At 56.3% G+C, this 15,929-nt stretch overlaps 1 protein-coding gene across 3 annotated transcripts in view; it reads right to left on the minus strand.

Annotated features, from left to right (window-relative positions):
- Positions 1-2,402: 2,402 nt before the first annotated feature.
- The window catches only part of MAPK4 (mitogen-activated protein kinase 4), a 54,911-nt gene continuing 41,384 nt past the window's right edge, over positions 2,403-15,929 (minus strand). Inside the window, exons 3-6 of one of the 3 annotated variants that reach the window (XM_038125213.1) lie at positions 15,065-15,209; positions 7,489-7,650; positions 5,222-5,423; positions 2,403-3,225 (exon numbers count right to left, since the gene is read on the minus strand). In XM_038125213.1, the coding sequence (XP_037981141.1) occupies positions 2,538-3,225; positions 5,222-5,423; positions 7,489-7,650; positions 15,065-15,209 (1,197 nt within the window). In that variant the 3' untranslated portion in view covers positions 2,403-2,537. Of the gene's footprint in view, positions 3,226-5,221; positions 5,424-7,488; positions 7,651-13,321; positions 14,868-15,064; positions 15,210-15,929 lie in introns of those variants that run through there. The other 2 variants (XM_038125214.1, XM_038125215.1) reach the window with 2 other exon arrangements.

The following is a 15,929-nucleotide window of genomic DNA, read 5'->3' on the forward strand; positions in this document are numbered from 1 at the left end:
GGACATGGGCAGTGGGACATGGGCAGCGGGACATGGGCAGCGGGACATGGGCAGAGGGACATGGGCAATGGGACCGTGGGCAGTGGGGTTGTGGGCAGTGGGACCATGGGCAGCCAGCTGTGGGCAATGGGACCACGGACAGCGGGACCATGGAGAGCAGGACATGGGCAGCCAGCTGTGGGCAGCGGCACTGTGGGCAGCCAGCTGTGGGCAGTGGGACATGGGGAATGGGACCGTGGGCAGTCGCACTGTGGGGAGCCAGCCGTGGGTAGTGGGACCGTGGGCAGCGGGACATGGGCAGTGGGACTGTGGGCAGCAGGACTGTGGGCAGTGGGACCACAGGCAGCCAGCCATGGGGAGCAGAACCACGGGCAGTGGGACCGTGGGCAGCAGAACCGTGGTCAGCCAGATGTGGGCAGCCAGCTGTGGGCAGCAGGACTGTGGGCAGCTGGGGCCATGGGCAGCGGGACTGTGGGCAGTAGGACTATGGGCAGTGGGACTGTGGGCAGTGGGACTGTGGGCAGTAGGACTGTGGGCAGCTGGGGCCATGGGCAGCGGGACTGTGGGCAGCTGGGGCCGTGGGCAGCGGGACCGTGGGCTGCCAGCCGTGGGCTGCCGGGCTGGTTGGATCTGCTCCAGCGTGAGGGCGGCTGCTCCTGGCATTGGAATGTCCCCCACCAGCAGTGAAAGTGCTGAGCTTTAGTTGAGGTATATCAATCATCTGCAACACACCAGAAGCCAAACCTCTGCCTGTGTCCTGTTTCCCCTTTCTAAACCACGCTGGGGGACATCCAAACACTCAAAACAAAGACCAGAGACGAATGGCTTTGCCTTTCTGAGCCCTTGTCCGTCAGCTTCGCCTTCCAAATGCCTTCCCCACCCCTGCACCTGGCTTGGAGCCCATCCCATCCTGGCTGCCTTCACACCAGGGCTGCTGACCGGCTGGAGCAGCGGCGTTTCCATCACCCCGGTGTGAGATCTTCACAGCAGGAACACGTTTTTGGGCTTGTCAAGGCCTACCACAGCTAAAACTGTGCCTGGGCCCAGCAAGGACAGAACCCAGGGCACAGTGAACACTGCTGTTAGTTATCTGAGCCTCATACGAGTTTCTTCACATCTCAGAGCATTTAGCGGATTGCTGGTTAAAAGGGCAGAAATAATGAGCACGGGAGCAGTTAAATGCGGGCCTTGCAGCGCTAAATGCAGCAGTTTCTCTTGTACAAACGTAAGCAGCGCCGCTGTGCCGGGCAGCAGAGCAGCAGGGTGGTGAGGGAAGCAGAGGCTGCCTTGTGTGGCACTATTTACACATCTCCGTTTAAAAAGCTGCCGAGTTGGGTTAAATATAAGTATAGAACATTTCTTCCATGTACAAACTCTTGTTAGCTGATTAATTATTAAGGTGCTCGGAAGTGTGGATGAAAACAGAAGGTACAGTAGATCAGTTGTGTCTTCACCTATTTACACACAGGTGCCCGCTGGCACCAGCATCTTCCACAGAGGCTGGGACAGAAGTGGCCGCTCACGAACCTCATGCCACAGGAACTGTTGTTTTCTTCACCAGATCTTTGCCAGGAGGACAGCCAGTAGTGCTGTGCTTCCTTTCCCAGCAGCAGAGGCGGGCGGGAGCCCTTGCTGGGTGCGTGTGGCAGTGTCACTCCGTGGGACACCCTGCTCCCAGCTCCCGCCCAGCCCTCCCCTTCCCAGCTGGAATTCTGCTGGTCTCGTGGCAGCTGTCCGAGGCAGGGCTCGCAGCAGCACCAGGCTGTGGCACTGACGTGCATGCCAGGGGCCCCCCCGAGCGCTCGGAAAGCTCAGATCCCCGTGCATCCCCTGCTGCACCCCGCGCAGCCAAAGGGGAGATTTTGGTGTGAGAAACCACAAACCAGCAAAATGCACTTAGCAAAAATTTTGTCTTCTCCTCAGGAAAAAAATAAGATAAATCCCCAACAGCCCATCCTTCTTAGGTCAAATGTCTTCCCCATTAATGTTCTCAGAGAGTTATTTTTTTGTCTGATGGCCAAACTCTTCCTCTAGTTCCGTTCTGTGCTGACTGATGGCTGGCAGCACTTTGTTCCATACCTGTACTCACACAGGTGCCTCAGAGGGGCTCAAAGTTTGGCGTTTTGGGAACCTGTCCAACCAGGAGGGTGTCTGACCACACTGAAAATGTTAATTTTTGTCCTGGTCATTTCAAGTTGCTATAGAAAAAAAGAAAGGAAAAGAAACCTATTTGACTGCTGTTTGTAAACCTACCATGTACTGTCGTTTCTCCCCTCGTACATTTAAGTTTCAAACAGGTCCCAGAGATCACAAGGCAAGATTGTTAAGGCAGTGTAAGGAACTCAGTATTTCACTCGCACCTCTCGATCCCCTTAGAAGCACTTCTAAGGCATCAAGGGGGATGGTGTGGTTTGTGCTTGCCTTTCCTAAAAAAGGCTTTTGGTACAGTGTGAAAAGGGGGACACTTGGGCAGTGGCTGCACCGCCCCAGAGGAAGAGGAAGAGGAAGGTGCAGGGGGCTGCGCGGGCGCGGGGCCCTCACCACCGCTCCTTCTGGTACACCTCTGCCTGCACCATGTCCCCGGGGTGCTCTGAGATGCAGGCCCCGTTGATCTCGTTGAGCTTGTTGTCCGGGAGGTCCTCGGGCTTTGTGCAAAGTTTCAGCGCCCTGGAGATGAAGACGTCCAGGTTGAACTCGGGGTCGGTCTCGCCGCTCACCTCGGCGGGTTCCTTGCGGAGGCGGTGAGGGGAGGAGGGCAGGCTCCGCTCCTGCATCTCCGGGAGGGAGCCGGGGCACTCCAGCCCCGCCTGCGTGCTCTTCACCCACTGGGCGATCTCCAGAAACAGGTTGGAGGGCTCCTCCTCCAGCGACAGCTCAGCTGCGGGCGCTATGGTTGCCCTTTTCCAGTGGGATAAATCCAGGATGAGCTTGGGCTCTGAGTAGTGGTGGGGCTTGCTGTCCCTCCACAGCAACTTGTCCAAGTAGGAGGGCGACCCCACTTTGTAATCGCACGATTTCCCGCAGTCGGCGTCAAACACTCGGTCCATGGAGGAGTGGGACAGCTCCAGGAACCTCTCCGAGCTGCTCTGCGAGTATTTCCGCGGGTCCACCTGCGCCTCCTCCGCCGCGGGCTCGGAGCCCGCCCGGGGGTCCCGCTGCACCTCGTCCATGTCGTGCTGCTTGTCGTGTCTCCAGTCCAGGTCGGACGAGAGGCTGATGTGGTACCTGCAGAAGACACGGGGCTGTGAGGCGCGGGCAGCAGCAGTGCCCCAGCCAGCCCCAGCCCTGCTGCGGCTCGCTCGGCCTTCTGCTGGCTGATTAAATGTCCTACTGACAGCACAGACAGCCTTCTTCTGGGTTAGAATGTCAGGGCGTCAGTAATTTTTATTTATCAAGAGCCTGAGGTGCAGGAATGAAAGCTCAACAACCAAACCAAGCGGCTCCTTCCTTTAGATGTCGATCACCTCCCCTCCACTCGGGATAAAACTTGATTAACGCCAATTAACAACCAATCTGCCCCTCAGCCCACAGACAGGGACCTCGGCCGAGCCCTTCCTGTTTGGTGACAGAACAGTAAAAGACATGAACTTAAAACTGACAGAACCAGAGGACACGGTCTCAAGCTGTGCCAAGGGAGATTTAGGGTGGGTATTAGGGAAAAGCTTTTCATGGAAGGAGTGGTGAAGCTCTGGAATGGCTGCCCGGGGAGGTGGTGGAGTCACCATCCCTGGGGGTGTTTAACAAAGCCTGGATGTGGCACTGGGTGCCAGGGTTTAGGTGAGGTGTTGGGGCTGGGCTGGACTCGATGATCTTGAAGGTCTCTTGCAACCTGGTGATGCTGTGAATTCTGTAAATTCTGTGAATCTGTGAATTCTGTGAATCCTGTGAATTCTGTGAACAGCCCCACTGAGGCTGGGCATCGCCAGTTTGCTCTGAAGTCAGGGACCCAGAGCATTCCTGGAGGGTCACCTTGCTCAGTGACAGCTTCTCCAGCCAGCTGCAGCCCCTGACTCGCAGCTCCCTGGCAGCACCCACGGCTCTCCCAGCGCCACCGATCCCCTGCTCCTGGCTGAGCTGCCTGCAGGACGCCTTGTCCCAGCCACTGGGGCCCTGCCACAGCAATCAGCTGCTCTTCAGCTGTCCCGCAGCACACAGCCAAAGTCACCTCCTGTCCCCAGAGCAGCTGGCTCGTGCTGCAGAGCCTGTTTTGGGTGTCCCCAGCTGCGGGCAGGACAGCCTCACCCTCAGCCTCGGGTGTCACGCCGAGGAAGGCAGCCGAGGAGAAGGTGGCACGGTGCCTCCAGCAGCTGGGCTGCTGCTCTGGGGCAGGGGTGCTGGGGCTCTGGGGACACACTGAAGGTAGATATCCTGCTTCCAGCCTTCCTCCCCACCTGGCTGAGCCCCCAGCCCCCACTCATTCTCACCCAGGCAAGGAGAGAGTGAAGGCCAGGGGAGGGGGTCCTGTAGGTAATGTTTTCAACGCTGTGAAACCCAGTGGATCAGGAAGGCGAGCAGATTTAATGCTGCAGGCATCCTCAGCCAGCTCATCCCCCACAGCTGGAAGGAGCTCTACAGAAAACTGAAGCTCGTTGATTCTTAGCTGCTTGTTCTGTCCTGCCTGCTCCAGCGCTGGGACTGGCCCAGTGACTGGGGTAATCACCTGGAAGGTGAGAGACCTCAGCTCAAGGCTTTGAGCTGCTCTAAACTTCCAGCACGGCTTCCAGCAAACCACTTAAACGTCAACACGATTCAGGATTTTTAACCAGGCCCCCAGGTGTGTGGCCTCTGGGGTTACACACCTTGAAAAGCGGTGAATATAGCCCTCCAAGCCAGGCCCTGTTCCCCAAAGGTACAAGAATGACACCATTTTGTACCTGTACTACAGGCACAGAGGGCACAGGGAAGGGCTGCAGAGCCACCTAGGCCCGCATGAAGACAACCTCAGCTGTGAGAAAAACCGAGAGCAGAAAGGTGCTCAGCCATGTGCAGGCTCAGCTTCTGGAATCCAGGAACCTGTGGAATCCAGGATGAGCCTCTGGGCGGCTTCAGCGAGGCGCCAGCTTGGGCTGGAACTACAACATGGCATGAAGAAGGAAAAGCGGGATCTTTCACGGGTCTGGAACAGGCGTGGCGGGACCCAGCCACGTCAGACTCACCAGCCCGGCTCTGCCTCACGCCCCGCAGGCAGGACCTGCTCTGCAGCCCAGCCCTGGCACGGTACCTGTCCCAGTTGGACATCTGGCTCTGGTTGGCTTCCATCAGCAGGATGTCATCGATCTCGTCCTCGATGCGGAACGGGTGCTGCGACACCGGCTCGTCCTCGGGGCACGAGTAGGGGCTCATGTAGGGGTGCTGCAGGCCCATCTCGGCCGTCAGTCGATCCATGGGGTTGAATGTCAGGATTTTCTCCAGGAAATCAATAGCTGCCAGCCACAGACAGACAAGCTCAGACTCCTCAAAGGCTTCCTTGCCACGACGAGCCTCGTGGAGCCCCCCCAGCAAATCCCCCCAAAGGAAGGGGTGAGTTAAAAGCCACCCCCAGGTGGACCCAAACCAGGCACTACTGTCCTTGCTGCAGCCCCCAGGTGTCACCTCCTGCAGCACGGCCACCCCCCCAGCTGTGCAGGACAGCACAGGGGTCACACACACCCAGAGCCACGGCCCCAGATCTCAGCTCAGAGCTGAATCTCAGCCCAGCTCAGAGCTGAATCTCACCCCAGCACTGAGCTGAATCTCACCCCAGCACTGAGCTGAATCTCAGCCCAGCTCAGAGCTGAATCTCACCCCAGCACAGAGCTGAATCTCACCCCAGCTCAGAGCTGAATCTCACCCCGAAAAGGCCCCTGGAAGGCTCTGGGGTCTGACTCCACGCCCTCAGATCCATTCGACAAGCACACTGCGTTTCAGAACTGATTTCACCTCTCAGGCCCAACTGAAGTGGATTAGATTTACTGCAGCCTTTGAAAGCCTTTGGCGTGACCAATGCCACGAAGGTATTTTACCCATTGATGTTTGGAGAATTCTGAGTGGCTAAAATCATTTTAGAAAGACTGTGGTGCGTGAGCTCTTTCTGTGAGGACAGGGAATTTAAGTGCAATTAAACCTAAACGTAGAGGGCCTGCCGTGATTGCTTTGATGATTCCTTCTACTGAGGTTATGTGAAAAGGTAAAATCCAGTCGCTGAAGGTGTTGCTTATCCAGTTGATCCTTTCACGGGAAAGCCCCTTCGAGTTCAGGCAATAAAAATAAAAATAACGCCTTTCTTCAGGTACAGCTTTGTATTGAAACCTCCAGGAGCATCCCCAATAAAGGTGTGACTGCGTGAATGGGACAGTTTCTGCAGGGGCAGAACCCCTCAGCGGGAAGGACAGCCACACGTGCTGCCCCAGAGCTTAAACATTAACCAATTTCTTAAACATTAACCAATTTCCCACTGTCTCCTGTGAGATTACCTCATGGCTCGGGCTAATTAAGCAGGAAGGAGTCAATTGCTCCATAGGGTCACAACAGCGCATTGTGGATCATATATTGTGATGCACCCCGGGTCAGAGAGGCAGGAAAATGACAATGAATTATGTGAGGGGTGTGGGTGACCTTTCCTCCTGCAGCCAGGGCAGGGAATAAATCTGCTGCTGCCTGCTGGAGGCTGACACAGCCCCGGGCACCCGGGGCCCATGGGCAGCGTGTCACCAAGGGCATGCGGGAGACACGCAGGATGCACCTCCAATGCTCCCGAAGCTTTCAACACGAAGCTGTATCTGAAGAAAGGCATTATTCCTATTTTTGTTGCCTGAACCCGAAGGGACTTTCCCATGAAAAGATCAGCAGGATTCAGTCACAGGATTTTACCTTTTCACATAACCTCAGTGCACCCCCGGGCCCACGGGCAGCGCGTCACCGAGGCCAGGCACGGCATGTCTCACACCGAAGAGTCACTCCAGCAAACGTGAGCCGAGCCTGGCCCTGGCCTCTCCCCAAAATCGAGTGGCCAGGCCTGGTTTAACCCTCAGGGGGAGCTCAGGGGAGCACTGGTCAGCGTTCCTGTGTGTGACACCTCAGGAGCGGGGTGTTGGTGAGGGAGCAGTCCCTCGCTGTGCTGCACAGCTGAGCTCAGGCCAGAAGCACAGCGAGGGAACAGACGGCGTTTGGAAAGAACCTCTGGGCTGAGCCCTCGCTCGCAGCTCGGGGAGACACACGGGAAGCCAGGGATGCGCCTCCAAAAGGCCTTGGAAGCGTGTTTCACCCTCAGGAGCTGCCTGTGAGCAAGCTGCAGCATCATGAGCGCTGTGCTGGGACAGGCCACCTGTGCGGGGACAGCAGTGGGGACATCTCAGCTACAGCTAGGACAGCCAGGGATGTGCATGCCCTTTTCCAGCTCTCAGGCCCTTGGCCCTGCAGGACAGCTCCTGTGGCACTCCCAGGAAGCAGCTCCGAGGGCACGGCGGCCGGGAGAAGCCCCGGTGGCCGAGCTGGTGGCCGCCACGGTACCTTCACTGTCCACCTCGGGCAGCAGCTTGCGCAGCGGCTTCCGCACTTCCCACGTGCTGTTGATGAACATGGGCATCACCTTCAGCAGCTCCTCTTTGTCCTCCTGGTGGATAACGGGGATTGTCTCCAGAATCAGCTGCATCTGCTCCAGCTCGTGGCCCCCTGAGCGGGAAGAAGGCAGCAGTGAGGCGAGACACAGAAGTTAAATTGGGGTGGGCGTGGGGTCCCCCAGGCTCCACCTTTAAAGGAATGCGGGTGTCCAACCCCAAGAGGAAAGGTTTTCTGACCGTCTCCCAGCGGCTGCTGGGAAACAAGTCATGGCTCTGGTGGTGACAGTCCCCACGGCTGCCCTGTGCCATTTCATGTTTTCCATCCTTTTCCCTCAGGATGTACTTATCCAACCCCGAGCCCCGCTCAGTGAGGGGACAGCAGCAGCAGAGCCAGGCAGAGCGCTGCGTTAGTGAGTGCTGTTCCCACTCTCCAGACTCTCCTGGATGTCTCCACGGCCTCTGTGGGATTTCCAGCCTCCCACACGGGCAGAGGAGCCTGGCAGGAACACAGAGCCCCGGTGCTGAATTTCTGCCTGCCGGGGGCTGGTTAGAAATGCCCTGTCCTCAGAGGCTGTGGCAGTTCCAGTTGTGGGTTTCTCTGGGTCTGGGTTGAAGGCACTTGAGATGGCAATTCATGTTGGGACTCAGGTGTCTATCAGGAATGGTGTGGCCAGCAGGAGCAGGGAGGGCACTCTGCCCTGTGCTCGGCTCTGGTGAGGGCACACCTCGAGTGCTGTGCCCAGCTCTGGCCCCTCAGCTCAGGAGGGACATTGAGACACTGGAGAGCATCCAGAGGAGGAATGGTGAGGCCACACCTCGAGGGCTGTGCCCGGCTCTGGCCCCTCAGTTTAGGGGGATGTTGAGAGGCTCGAGCGTGTCCAAAGGAGAGCAGTGAGGCTGGAGAGGGGCTGGGAACACGAGCCATGTGAAGAACGGCTGAGGGAGCTGGGGGTGTTCAGCCTGGAGAAAAGGAGACTCAGAGGTGACCTTGTCACTCTCTGCAGCCTCCTGAAGGGTGGCTGTGCTGAGCTGGGGTCGCTCTCTTTCTCCAGGCAACAACAGACAGAACAAGAGGACACAGTCTCAGGCTGTGCCAAGGGAGATCCAGGCTGGAATTGAGGAGGAAGTTTTTCACAGAAAGAGTGGGCAAACACTGGAATCATCTGCCCAGGGAGGTGGTGGAGTCACCATCCCTGGATGTGTTTACAAACAGCCTGGATGTGGCACTGGGTGCCATGATCTGGTTGAGGTGTTAGAACATGGGTTGGACTCGATGATCTTAAAGGTCTCTTCCAACCTAGAAATTCTGTGATTCTGTGTTTATTATTTCTTATCAGTGAAACAGTCTCACTGCTGTGAGTTTGGCAGCTTTTCATTAGAAGGCACAAAATGGCCAACAATCTCTTGTGACAAGGTCTTTTAAGACTAAACTATCCAATTAAGAACTGACACCTGGATTATTTCCCTTTTAACCCAATAACTGATCCCAAAGAGCCCCAGTTCAGACTGTTCTGCCCAATTACAAAATGCCACCCAAACCCATGGAGAAGGAGGAAGAAGCAGCATGAAGAAGAAACCCAGGACCACACCCTGTGCCCTCCATCTTGCTTCCACCCACAACACACTAAAAATCCCAAACCCTCAATTTCTCCCCAGGTGACACACCCACACTGCTCTCTGTAATCCATTTCACACTTCAGTGGATTCCAGTCCATCTTGAAGTCTGGGAAGCTTTCTCCATGAGTGAGGGTCACAGTCAGTGCTCCCATGGGGGTCAGGGCACCCCAGAGCAGACAGGGAAATATTCCCGGTGCCCTGGGTTTCCACAGGAGGCAGGAGCAGCACGGAGCAGCCGGGGGCAGCCCAAACAAGGGGGATTTTCGGGCTGCCTGCCGGCCCACTCACGAATTTCAGGCTGCTTCAGTGTTGAGCTGCGCCCGTCCCACCCACGACGAGGAGAGTCAGCCTCATGGATGGCCAGCTCTTCTGGCCAGCCAGCAGGGAGGGAGGCTCACAGGACGTGGGACAGCCTGCCCTGAGGCAGCCCTGTTCCTGTGGAGTCCCGGGTGTTTGCAGGGGCTCCCCTCCGCAGCCCAGAGCTCCCGTGGGTCAGCACGAGTTCTGCAGACTCACACCCGTGGAGCTTGTTGGAAGCCAGGGCACAGGGAATATTTCTCTGGCTGCTCTCAGGGGTCCTGACCCTCAGGGAAGCACTGCCTGTAGCCTTCGACCATGGAGAAGACTTCCAAGACTTTGGGATGGATTGGAGTCCACGTATGTGTGAAATAGACAATAGAGAATAGCGTAGTTTGTCACAGGGTGAGAAATTTACAGTTTTGGGGTTTTCGTATAGAGGTAGATAGGAGGCAAGATGGAGGATCTTGGGCATTGTCTGAGCTTCTTTTTCTTTTTCTTTTTCTTTTTCTTTTTCTTTTTCTTTTTCTTTTTCTTTTTCTTTTTCTTTTTCTTTTTCTTTTCCTTTTCCTTTTCCTTTTCCTCCTCCTCCTTCTTCTTCTTCTTCTTCTTCTTCTTCTTCTTCTTCTTCTTCTTCTTCTTCTTCTTCTTCTTCTTCTTCTTCTTCTTCTTCTTCTTCTTCTTCTTCTTCTTCTTCTTCTTCTTCTTCTTCTCCTTCTCCTTCTCCTTCTCCTTTTTCTTTTCCTTTTCCTTCTTCTCCTTCTCCTTCTCCTTCTCCTTCTCCTTCTCCTTCTCCTTCTCCTTCTCCTTCTCCTTCTCCTTCTCCTTCTCCTTCTCCTTCTCCTTCTCCTTCTCCTTCTCCTTCTCCTTCTCCTTCTCCTTCTCCTTCTCCTTCTTCTTTTTCTTCTTCTTTTTCTTTTCCTTTTTCTTCTTCTCCTTCTCCTTTTCCTTCTCCTCCTTCTTCTTCACCTACTCCCTTTCCGCAGTGCTGGTGGCACCGGGCGATCGGGTGGGGGAAGCCGCAGTGCAGAGGTAGAAAGGTAGAGATCAGGCACATTTTAAGGGCTGATTGGATAAAGCAGCTTTAAAAGACCTCGAAACCGTGCCTCTTGTCACCATTTTTGCTGTGCTTTTCTGCGCGCCAGCTCTGGTGCGGACTGCGTGTCGGATTCTGATAAGACAACAAGGAACAGCAGCCTCGAGTCTGAAAAAAGTCCCGTGCACCTCTCAGTGCTGGCACAGAGCTGTTAAAAGGAGATTGCCCCCCACCAGGGGAGCCCGGGGGGCCCAACAAGAGCAACCCACACAGAGCTGGCCCCCAGCACAGCCCCCGTGGGCGAGGGTGGGGACAATCGCGATGTTGGCGAACCCTTCTCCCATGCTGGCCACTCTCAGGCCACATGGCACAGCTCAGGCAGCCCCAAAGCCAGGCTGGCAGAGCCCAGCTGGTCACCACCGCACACGGCCGCTCCACCGACGAGACAGAGCAGCAGGAAAAGCAAAGAGGACAAAGGGAGGGACGCCCTTGGAATCAATCCCGGGCAGATTAATTCATTTTCCTACAGAAGAACTAATTTTAGGTCGCTCAGAGATTCACAGCGTGACTCCAGGGGAACTAAAGATATCTAGCAGGAAATGAACACCTTGTTAGCCAGGCTAATTCCCCAGCTGTGATCAAAATTACAGGGTGACAAAAGTCACAAAGCCTTCGTGGCTTTTCTCCTCCCAGAGCAGCCCCAGCCACTGCTCTCTGAAGACACCTGGCAGCCAAAAGACACCTCTGTGTTTAGCCACACAAAGAAGCTGCTAACGCAATGCTGGAAGCCTTGAATTATGGCTCTCAAGAAACCCCGTTCTCTCCCATTATCCTCTATTTATGGAATTCCCAGGGACCTTTTTCTGAAGGTATTAACTCCTGAAAAGGAGAACACCAGCCAGCGGCAGAATAAACGCAGCAGGCTGCTGCTACCCAGGGAGAGAACGAGGAGCTCTGCACCACGCCTTGGGAAAGAGAACCTTCTCCAGGCTCGCAGCCAAGCCCCAGGGAAGCACCCAAGCCCTGGGAGCAAGCCCTGATCCCATGGGACAAGCCCCTGTGCCATCTCTAGCTCTGGGTCACAGGCACAGCCCCACTTGTGAACTGTGGGGTTTCAGCCCCGGATTGGGGTGAAAGATGGAAAAGTCTCTCCTCCAACCCGTGCCTTCAAAGAAAGACTCAGTAGTCTTCTGTTGTCCGGTCTCCAGGTTGTTTATTGTTGGTTATCTAAAAGATTCTTCTCCTGAGCTGCTGTGGCCCGTTCAGCAGCTCAGACAAAGGCACACTGCCCTCCCAGGGGCTGCTGCCATCTTTTATATCACACATTACGTGTTACATGTTTATATTTTTCCCAATACCTACTATCCATATTGAATGGTGACTTTCTACTCTAAACCAATCTGTGAGTGCCAACATCACCAAAGACATGGAGGCTGGGAAGGAGAAAGAAAGAGGACAGGGCACACCCAAGTCCCTCCATCTTAGAACTCCTGACCCCCATGTACAAAACTTGGACCCCTGCATTCAAGGCTTAAAACCCCCCTGTACAGCACTCAAAAATCCTTCCTTTCACTTCGTGACTACTTCTACAATACCTAAACTTGTGTGGCTTGTATTTCTTCATACAGATTTGGTAATTTGCTCCACGGGCTAAGATCAAAACCCCACGTGTGTCTTTGGCTGCTGCCAGGGTCTCAGAGCCCCCTGCCAGTGGCTCTGGCCATCCAGGGCACCCAGAGGGATGTCCTGGGGTCCCACAGTGAACCCCACGGAGATCTGCAGGGACAGATCTCTTTTCCTTTTTCCTCCTTTTCCCCCCACTTACTCCTGCTTCCCCTGCTGCTTTCAGTGGGAGAGACACTGGAGGGAGCTGCAGCTGCTCAGCCAGGGACGCTCTTCCCTGTTTTCTGCACTGCTGCTGCAGCTCTGCCGAGGCCTGCAAGCCAGGCTCCAGCTGCTGAGGATGCGCTGCTTTCTGTGAGCTGTGGGACAGCCAGGCTTGCCGCGGCCCCCCGAGCTCTGCCAAACCCGGGGCACACAGGGAAGGGCCTCTGCGAGGGGCTGGGCTCCCCGTTTGCTGCACGTCCAATAACTCGTGCGGGAGAACGGAAGCAGTGAGTGACATCCACTCCAAATAACCAACCACCTTCATTCACCTGCCTTGCTTGAGCACCCCGGACAGACTACCGAGTTAATTATATTGATTTATGCTAAGCACTCCATTTAAACTGCACTCTCAAGAAGCCATTTACCCAGGGCAAGGCGAGCTGCAGGTTGGAGGCTTTCTCTGAACTACTCTGCTGTCATTTCCCACGGGCGCTGGCTGGCCACGCACGGCTCTGTGAGGGTCTCACCCTGCAGGAGACAGGCTGCAGCTCTGTGAGGGTCTCACCCTGCAGGAGACAGGCTGCAGCTCTGTGAGGGTCTCACCCTGCAGGAGAGAGGCTGCAGCTCTGTGAGGGTCTCACCCTGCAGGAGACAGGCTGCAGCTCTGTGTTCTCACCCTGCAGGAGGGAGGCTGCAGCTCTGTGTTCTCACCCTGCAGGATGGAGGCTGCAGCTCTGTGAGGGTCTCATCCTGCAGGAGAGAGGCTGCAGCTCTGTGAGGGTCTCATCCTGCAGGAGGGAGGCTGCAGCTCTGTGAGGCTCTCACCCTGCAGGAGAGAGGCTGCAGCTCTGTGAGGGTCTCATCCTGCAGGAGGGAGGCTGCAGCTCTGTGAGGGTCTCACCCTGCAGGAGAGAGGCTGCAGCTCTGTGTTCTCACTCTGCAGGGAGGGAGGCTGCAGCTGGCTGGGCCGAGCTCCTTCTCCCAGGCCAGGAGGAGAGGAGCTGCAGCAAAGGCAAATCCGTGTTGCTGTGCTGGTGTTTGTGAGTTTTAGCTGCTCTGAGGGGCTGGGCTTTACCTGCCTCCTCTCTGGACAGCAGGAGATGAAAGACACCATGGGCACCCTGCCTGCTGCCAGGCTCCTGCCCTGGCCCTGCTCTGCCTGCTGGCACAGGAGGAGGCCAGGAACAAGGGGCAGGGGGCCAGAACCTCCCCTGACAATGACATATTTTCAAAGCCACCCGAAAGGAGCTGATATTTTGAGCTTGGTTTTGATCCACACCCTCTAACCAAGCATCCTGCCAGCGCCCGGGGATTATTAAGTGATTTCACTGGGCTGGAAGGCAGAGAACAAGGGATGCTCGCAGCGTGTGCCTGGCTGAGCCCAGCCCGCGGTGTGCCAAACCCCACCTCTGATCACCAAATCACCTCAAACCACCTCTGGACTCCACCTGCTGAGGGCTCTCAGGAACCGCCTGGGGAGCCTCCTGCGTGGCTGCTCTGGGGCAGCTCGCCCGGGCAGAGGACAGATCAATCCCACCCCAGGGCTACTTCTGCCCCTGCCTTGGCACAAAACGAGCTCAAAGCACCACCCTGGAGACCTCAGTGGCGTCAGCCAGCGTCACTTACGCCGTGGGATCCGCAAAGAGCAAAAAGAAACCCAAGCTGGGGCTGGGAGAGGGGTCAAGCACAGCAAGTGGAAAGCCAGAAATGCTTGGGAGCTGTGCTGGGGTGGCCCGGGGAGCTCAAGAGGCAGCTCTTGTTTTGCTGTTTGGCGTGGGGAATAAGAGCATGCAGCGTCTCCCAGCAAGGTCAGACAATGCCTTGCACGTGCAGACGTCCCTGCTCCTAGAAGGCATCCCAAGGAAACACCAGGAGCTGACAGGTTAAACACACACTTTTCAAAGCTGAAACCCCCGGGCTGGAAAGCTTTGGTGAAACTGAGGGCGAAAATAAGGAAGGAAAAGGAGGCAATTTAAACCATCTCTTCATAAGGGTACTGACTGCTTATTTTTAAGCTTTCACAGAAGAAATAAGGAAGCTGCAAGCAGGAGTGGGGAGGCAGCAGCAGAGCAGCTGCAGCCGAGCCTGTGGAGCTCAGCGGCACGCTGAGATACCTGTGAAGGAAACGTCCTCCTCCATTATTAACGGGTCTGGTCATTTATTTACACAACCCTGCAAAGAGCTGCTCGCAGGTGTTAAACCTTGTCACTCAGAGCACCGACAGCACGGAGACGGCCCGGGGGGAGCTCTGCTGCTGCACCCCTTGGGCTGCAAGGGAGCAGCTCCTGCAGCAGGCACAGGGCAGCAGCTCCTCAGGGAATGGGTCCAGGTCCCAGCTTGGGGGGAGGCACTTGGCTCCCGACACAGCATTTTTGGGACCCTACTGAATGCATAGTTTCTTTTCAATGACGTCAGAGCAGAGCTTCAAATGCTGCACTGGTAACTCCTCTCTGTGCTTTTGTCGTCTTCTTTTCTCACACTTCTCCTTTACAGCTGCAATTCGTGCTTACAGGTGAATCCTAAAAACGGGTGGCGGCATTCAGGTGTCATCCCTCAAAGGAAAGAAACAGCTTGGAGACCCCAGTCACCATCCAAATCCATGGCATAGAGTACAAACCCCCTGGAAAAGGGCACCGGTAGCTCCCCTCCTCACACAGGGGAATTCCCTCCGCCGGGCTAGAAAGCCTTGGAATTGGGTAGCAAGGAAGGGGGAAGGAGAAAAGCGAATCAACAGGAGACAGAAACCTACCAGCGAAGAGCATCCTCCCGGTCAGCATCTCGGCCAGGATGCAGCCAGCTGCCCACATGTCGATGGCTTTGGTGTAGTTGTTGGGCGACAGGAGGAGGCGCGGGGAGCGGTACCACTTCGTCACCAAGCCTTCGGAGAGGTAACCCTGGAACAGCAGGGACAGGGCTCAGGACAGGAGCAGGCAGCAGAGCTCCTCCAGCCTGAGCAGGGACAGGAATCAGGACAGGAACAGGCAGCAGAGCTCCTCCAGACTGAGCAGGGACAGGGCTCAGGACAGGAACAGGCAGCAGAGCTCCTCCAGACTGAGCAGGGACAGGGCTCAGGACAGGAACAGGCAGCAGAGCTCCTCCAGACTGAGCAGGGACAGGGATCAGGACAGGTACAGGCAGCAGAGCTCCTCCAGCCTGAGCAGGGACAGGGATCAGGACAGGAACAGGCAGCAGAGCTCCTCCAGCCTGAGCAGGGACAGGAATCAGGACAGGAACAGGCAGCAGAGCTCCTCCAGCCTGAGCAGGGACAGGAATCAGGACAGGAACAGGCAGCAGAGCTCCTCCAGCCCGAGCAAGGACAGGGATCAGGACAGGAACAGGCAGCAGAGCTCCTCCAGACTGAGCAGGGACAGGGATCAGGACAGGAACAGGCAGCAGAGCTCCTCCAGCCTGAGCAGGGACAGGAATCAGGACAGGAACAGGCAGCAGAGCTCCTCCAGACTGAGCAGGGACAGGGCTCAGGACAGGAACAGGCAGGGAATTCCGGGGGAATCCTGCCTTCCCCGGGCGTGTGCTGCTGCTGTGGCCGGCTGGGGCTGCCTGCCCCTCGGGAAGCAGGGACCTGGGGCACAGCAGTGGGGACAGAGGCTCTGCCA

The sequence above is a fragment of the Motacilla alba genome, chromosome Z, assembly GCF_015832195.1.
Source record: "Motacilla alba alba isolate MOTALB_02 chromosome Z, Motacilla_alba_V1.0_pri, whole genome shotgun sequence".
Lineage (NCBI taxonomy): Eukaryota > Metazoa > Chordata > Aves > Passeriformes > Motacillidae > Motacilla > Motacilla alba.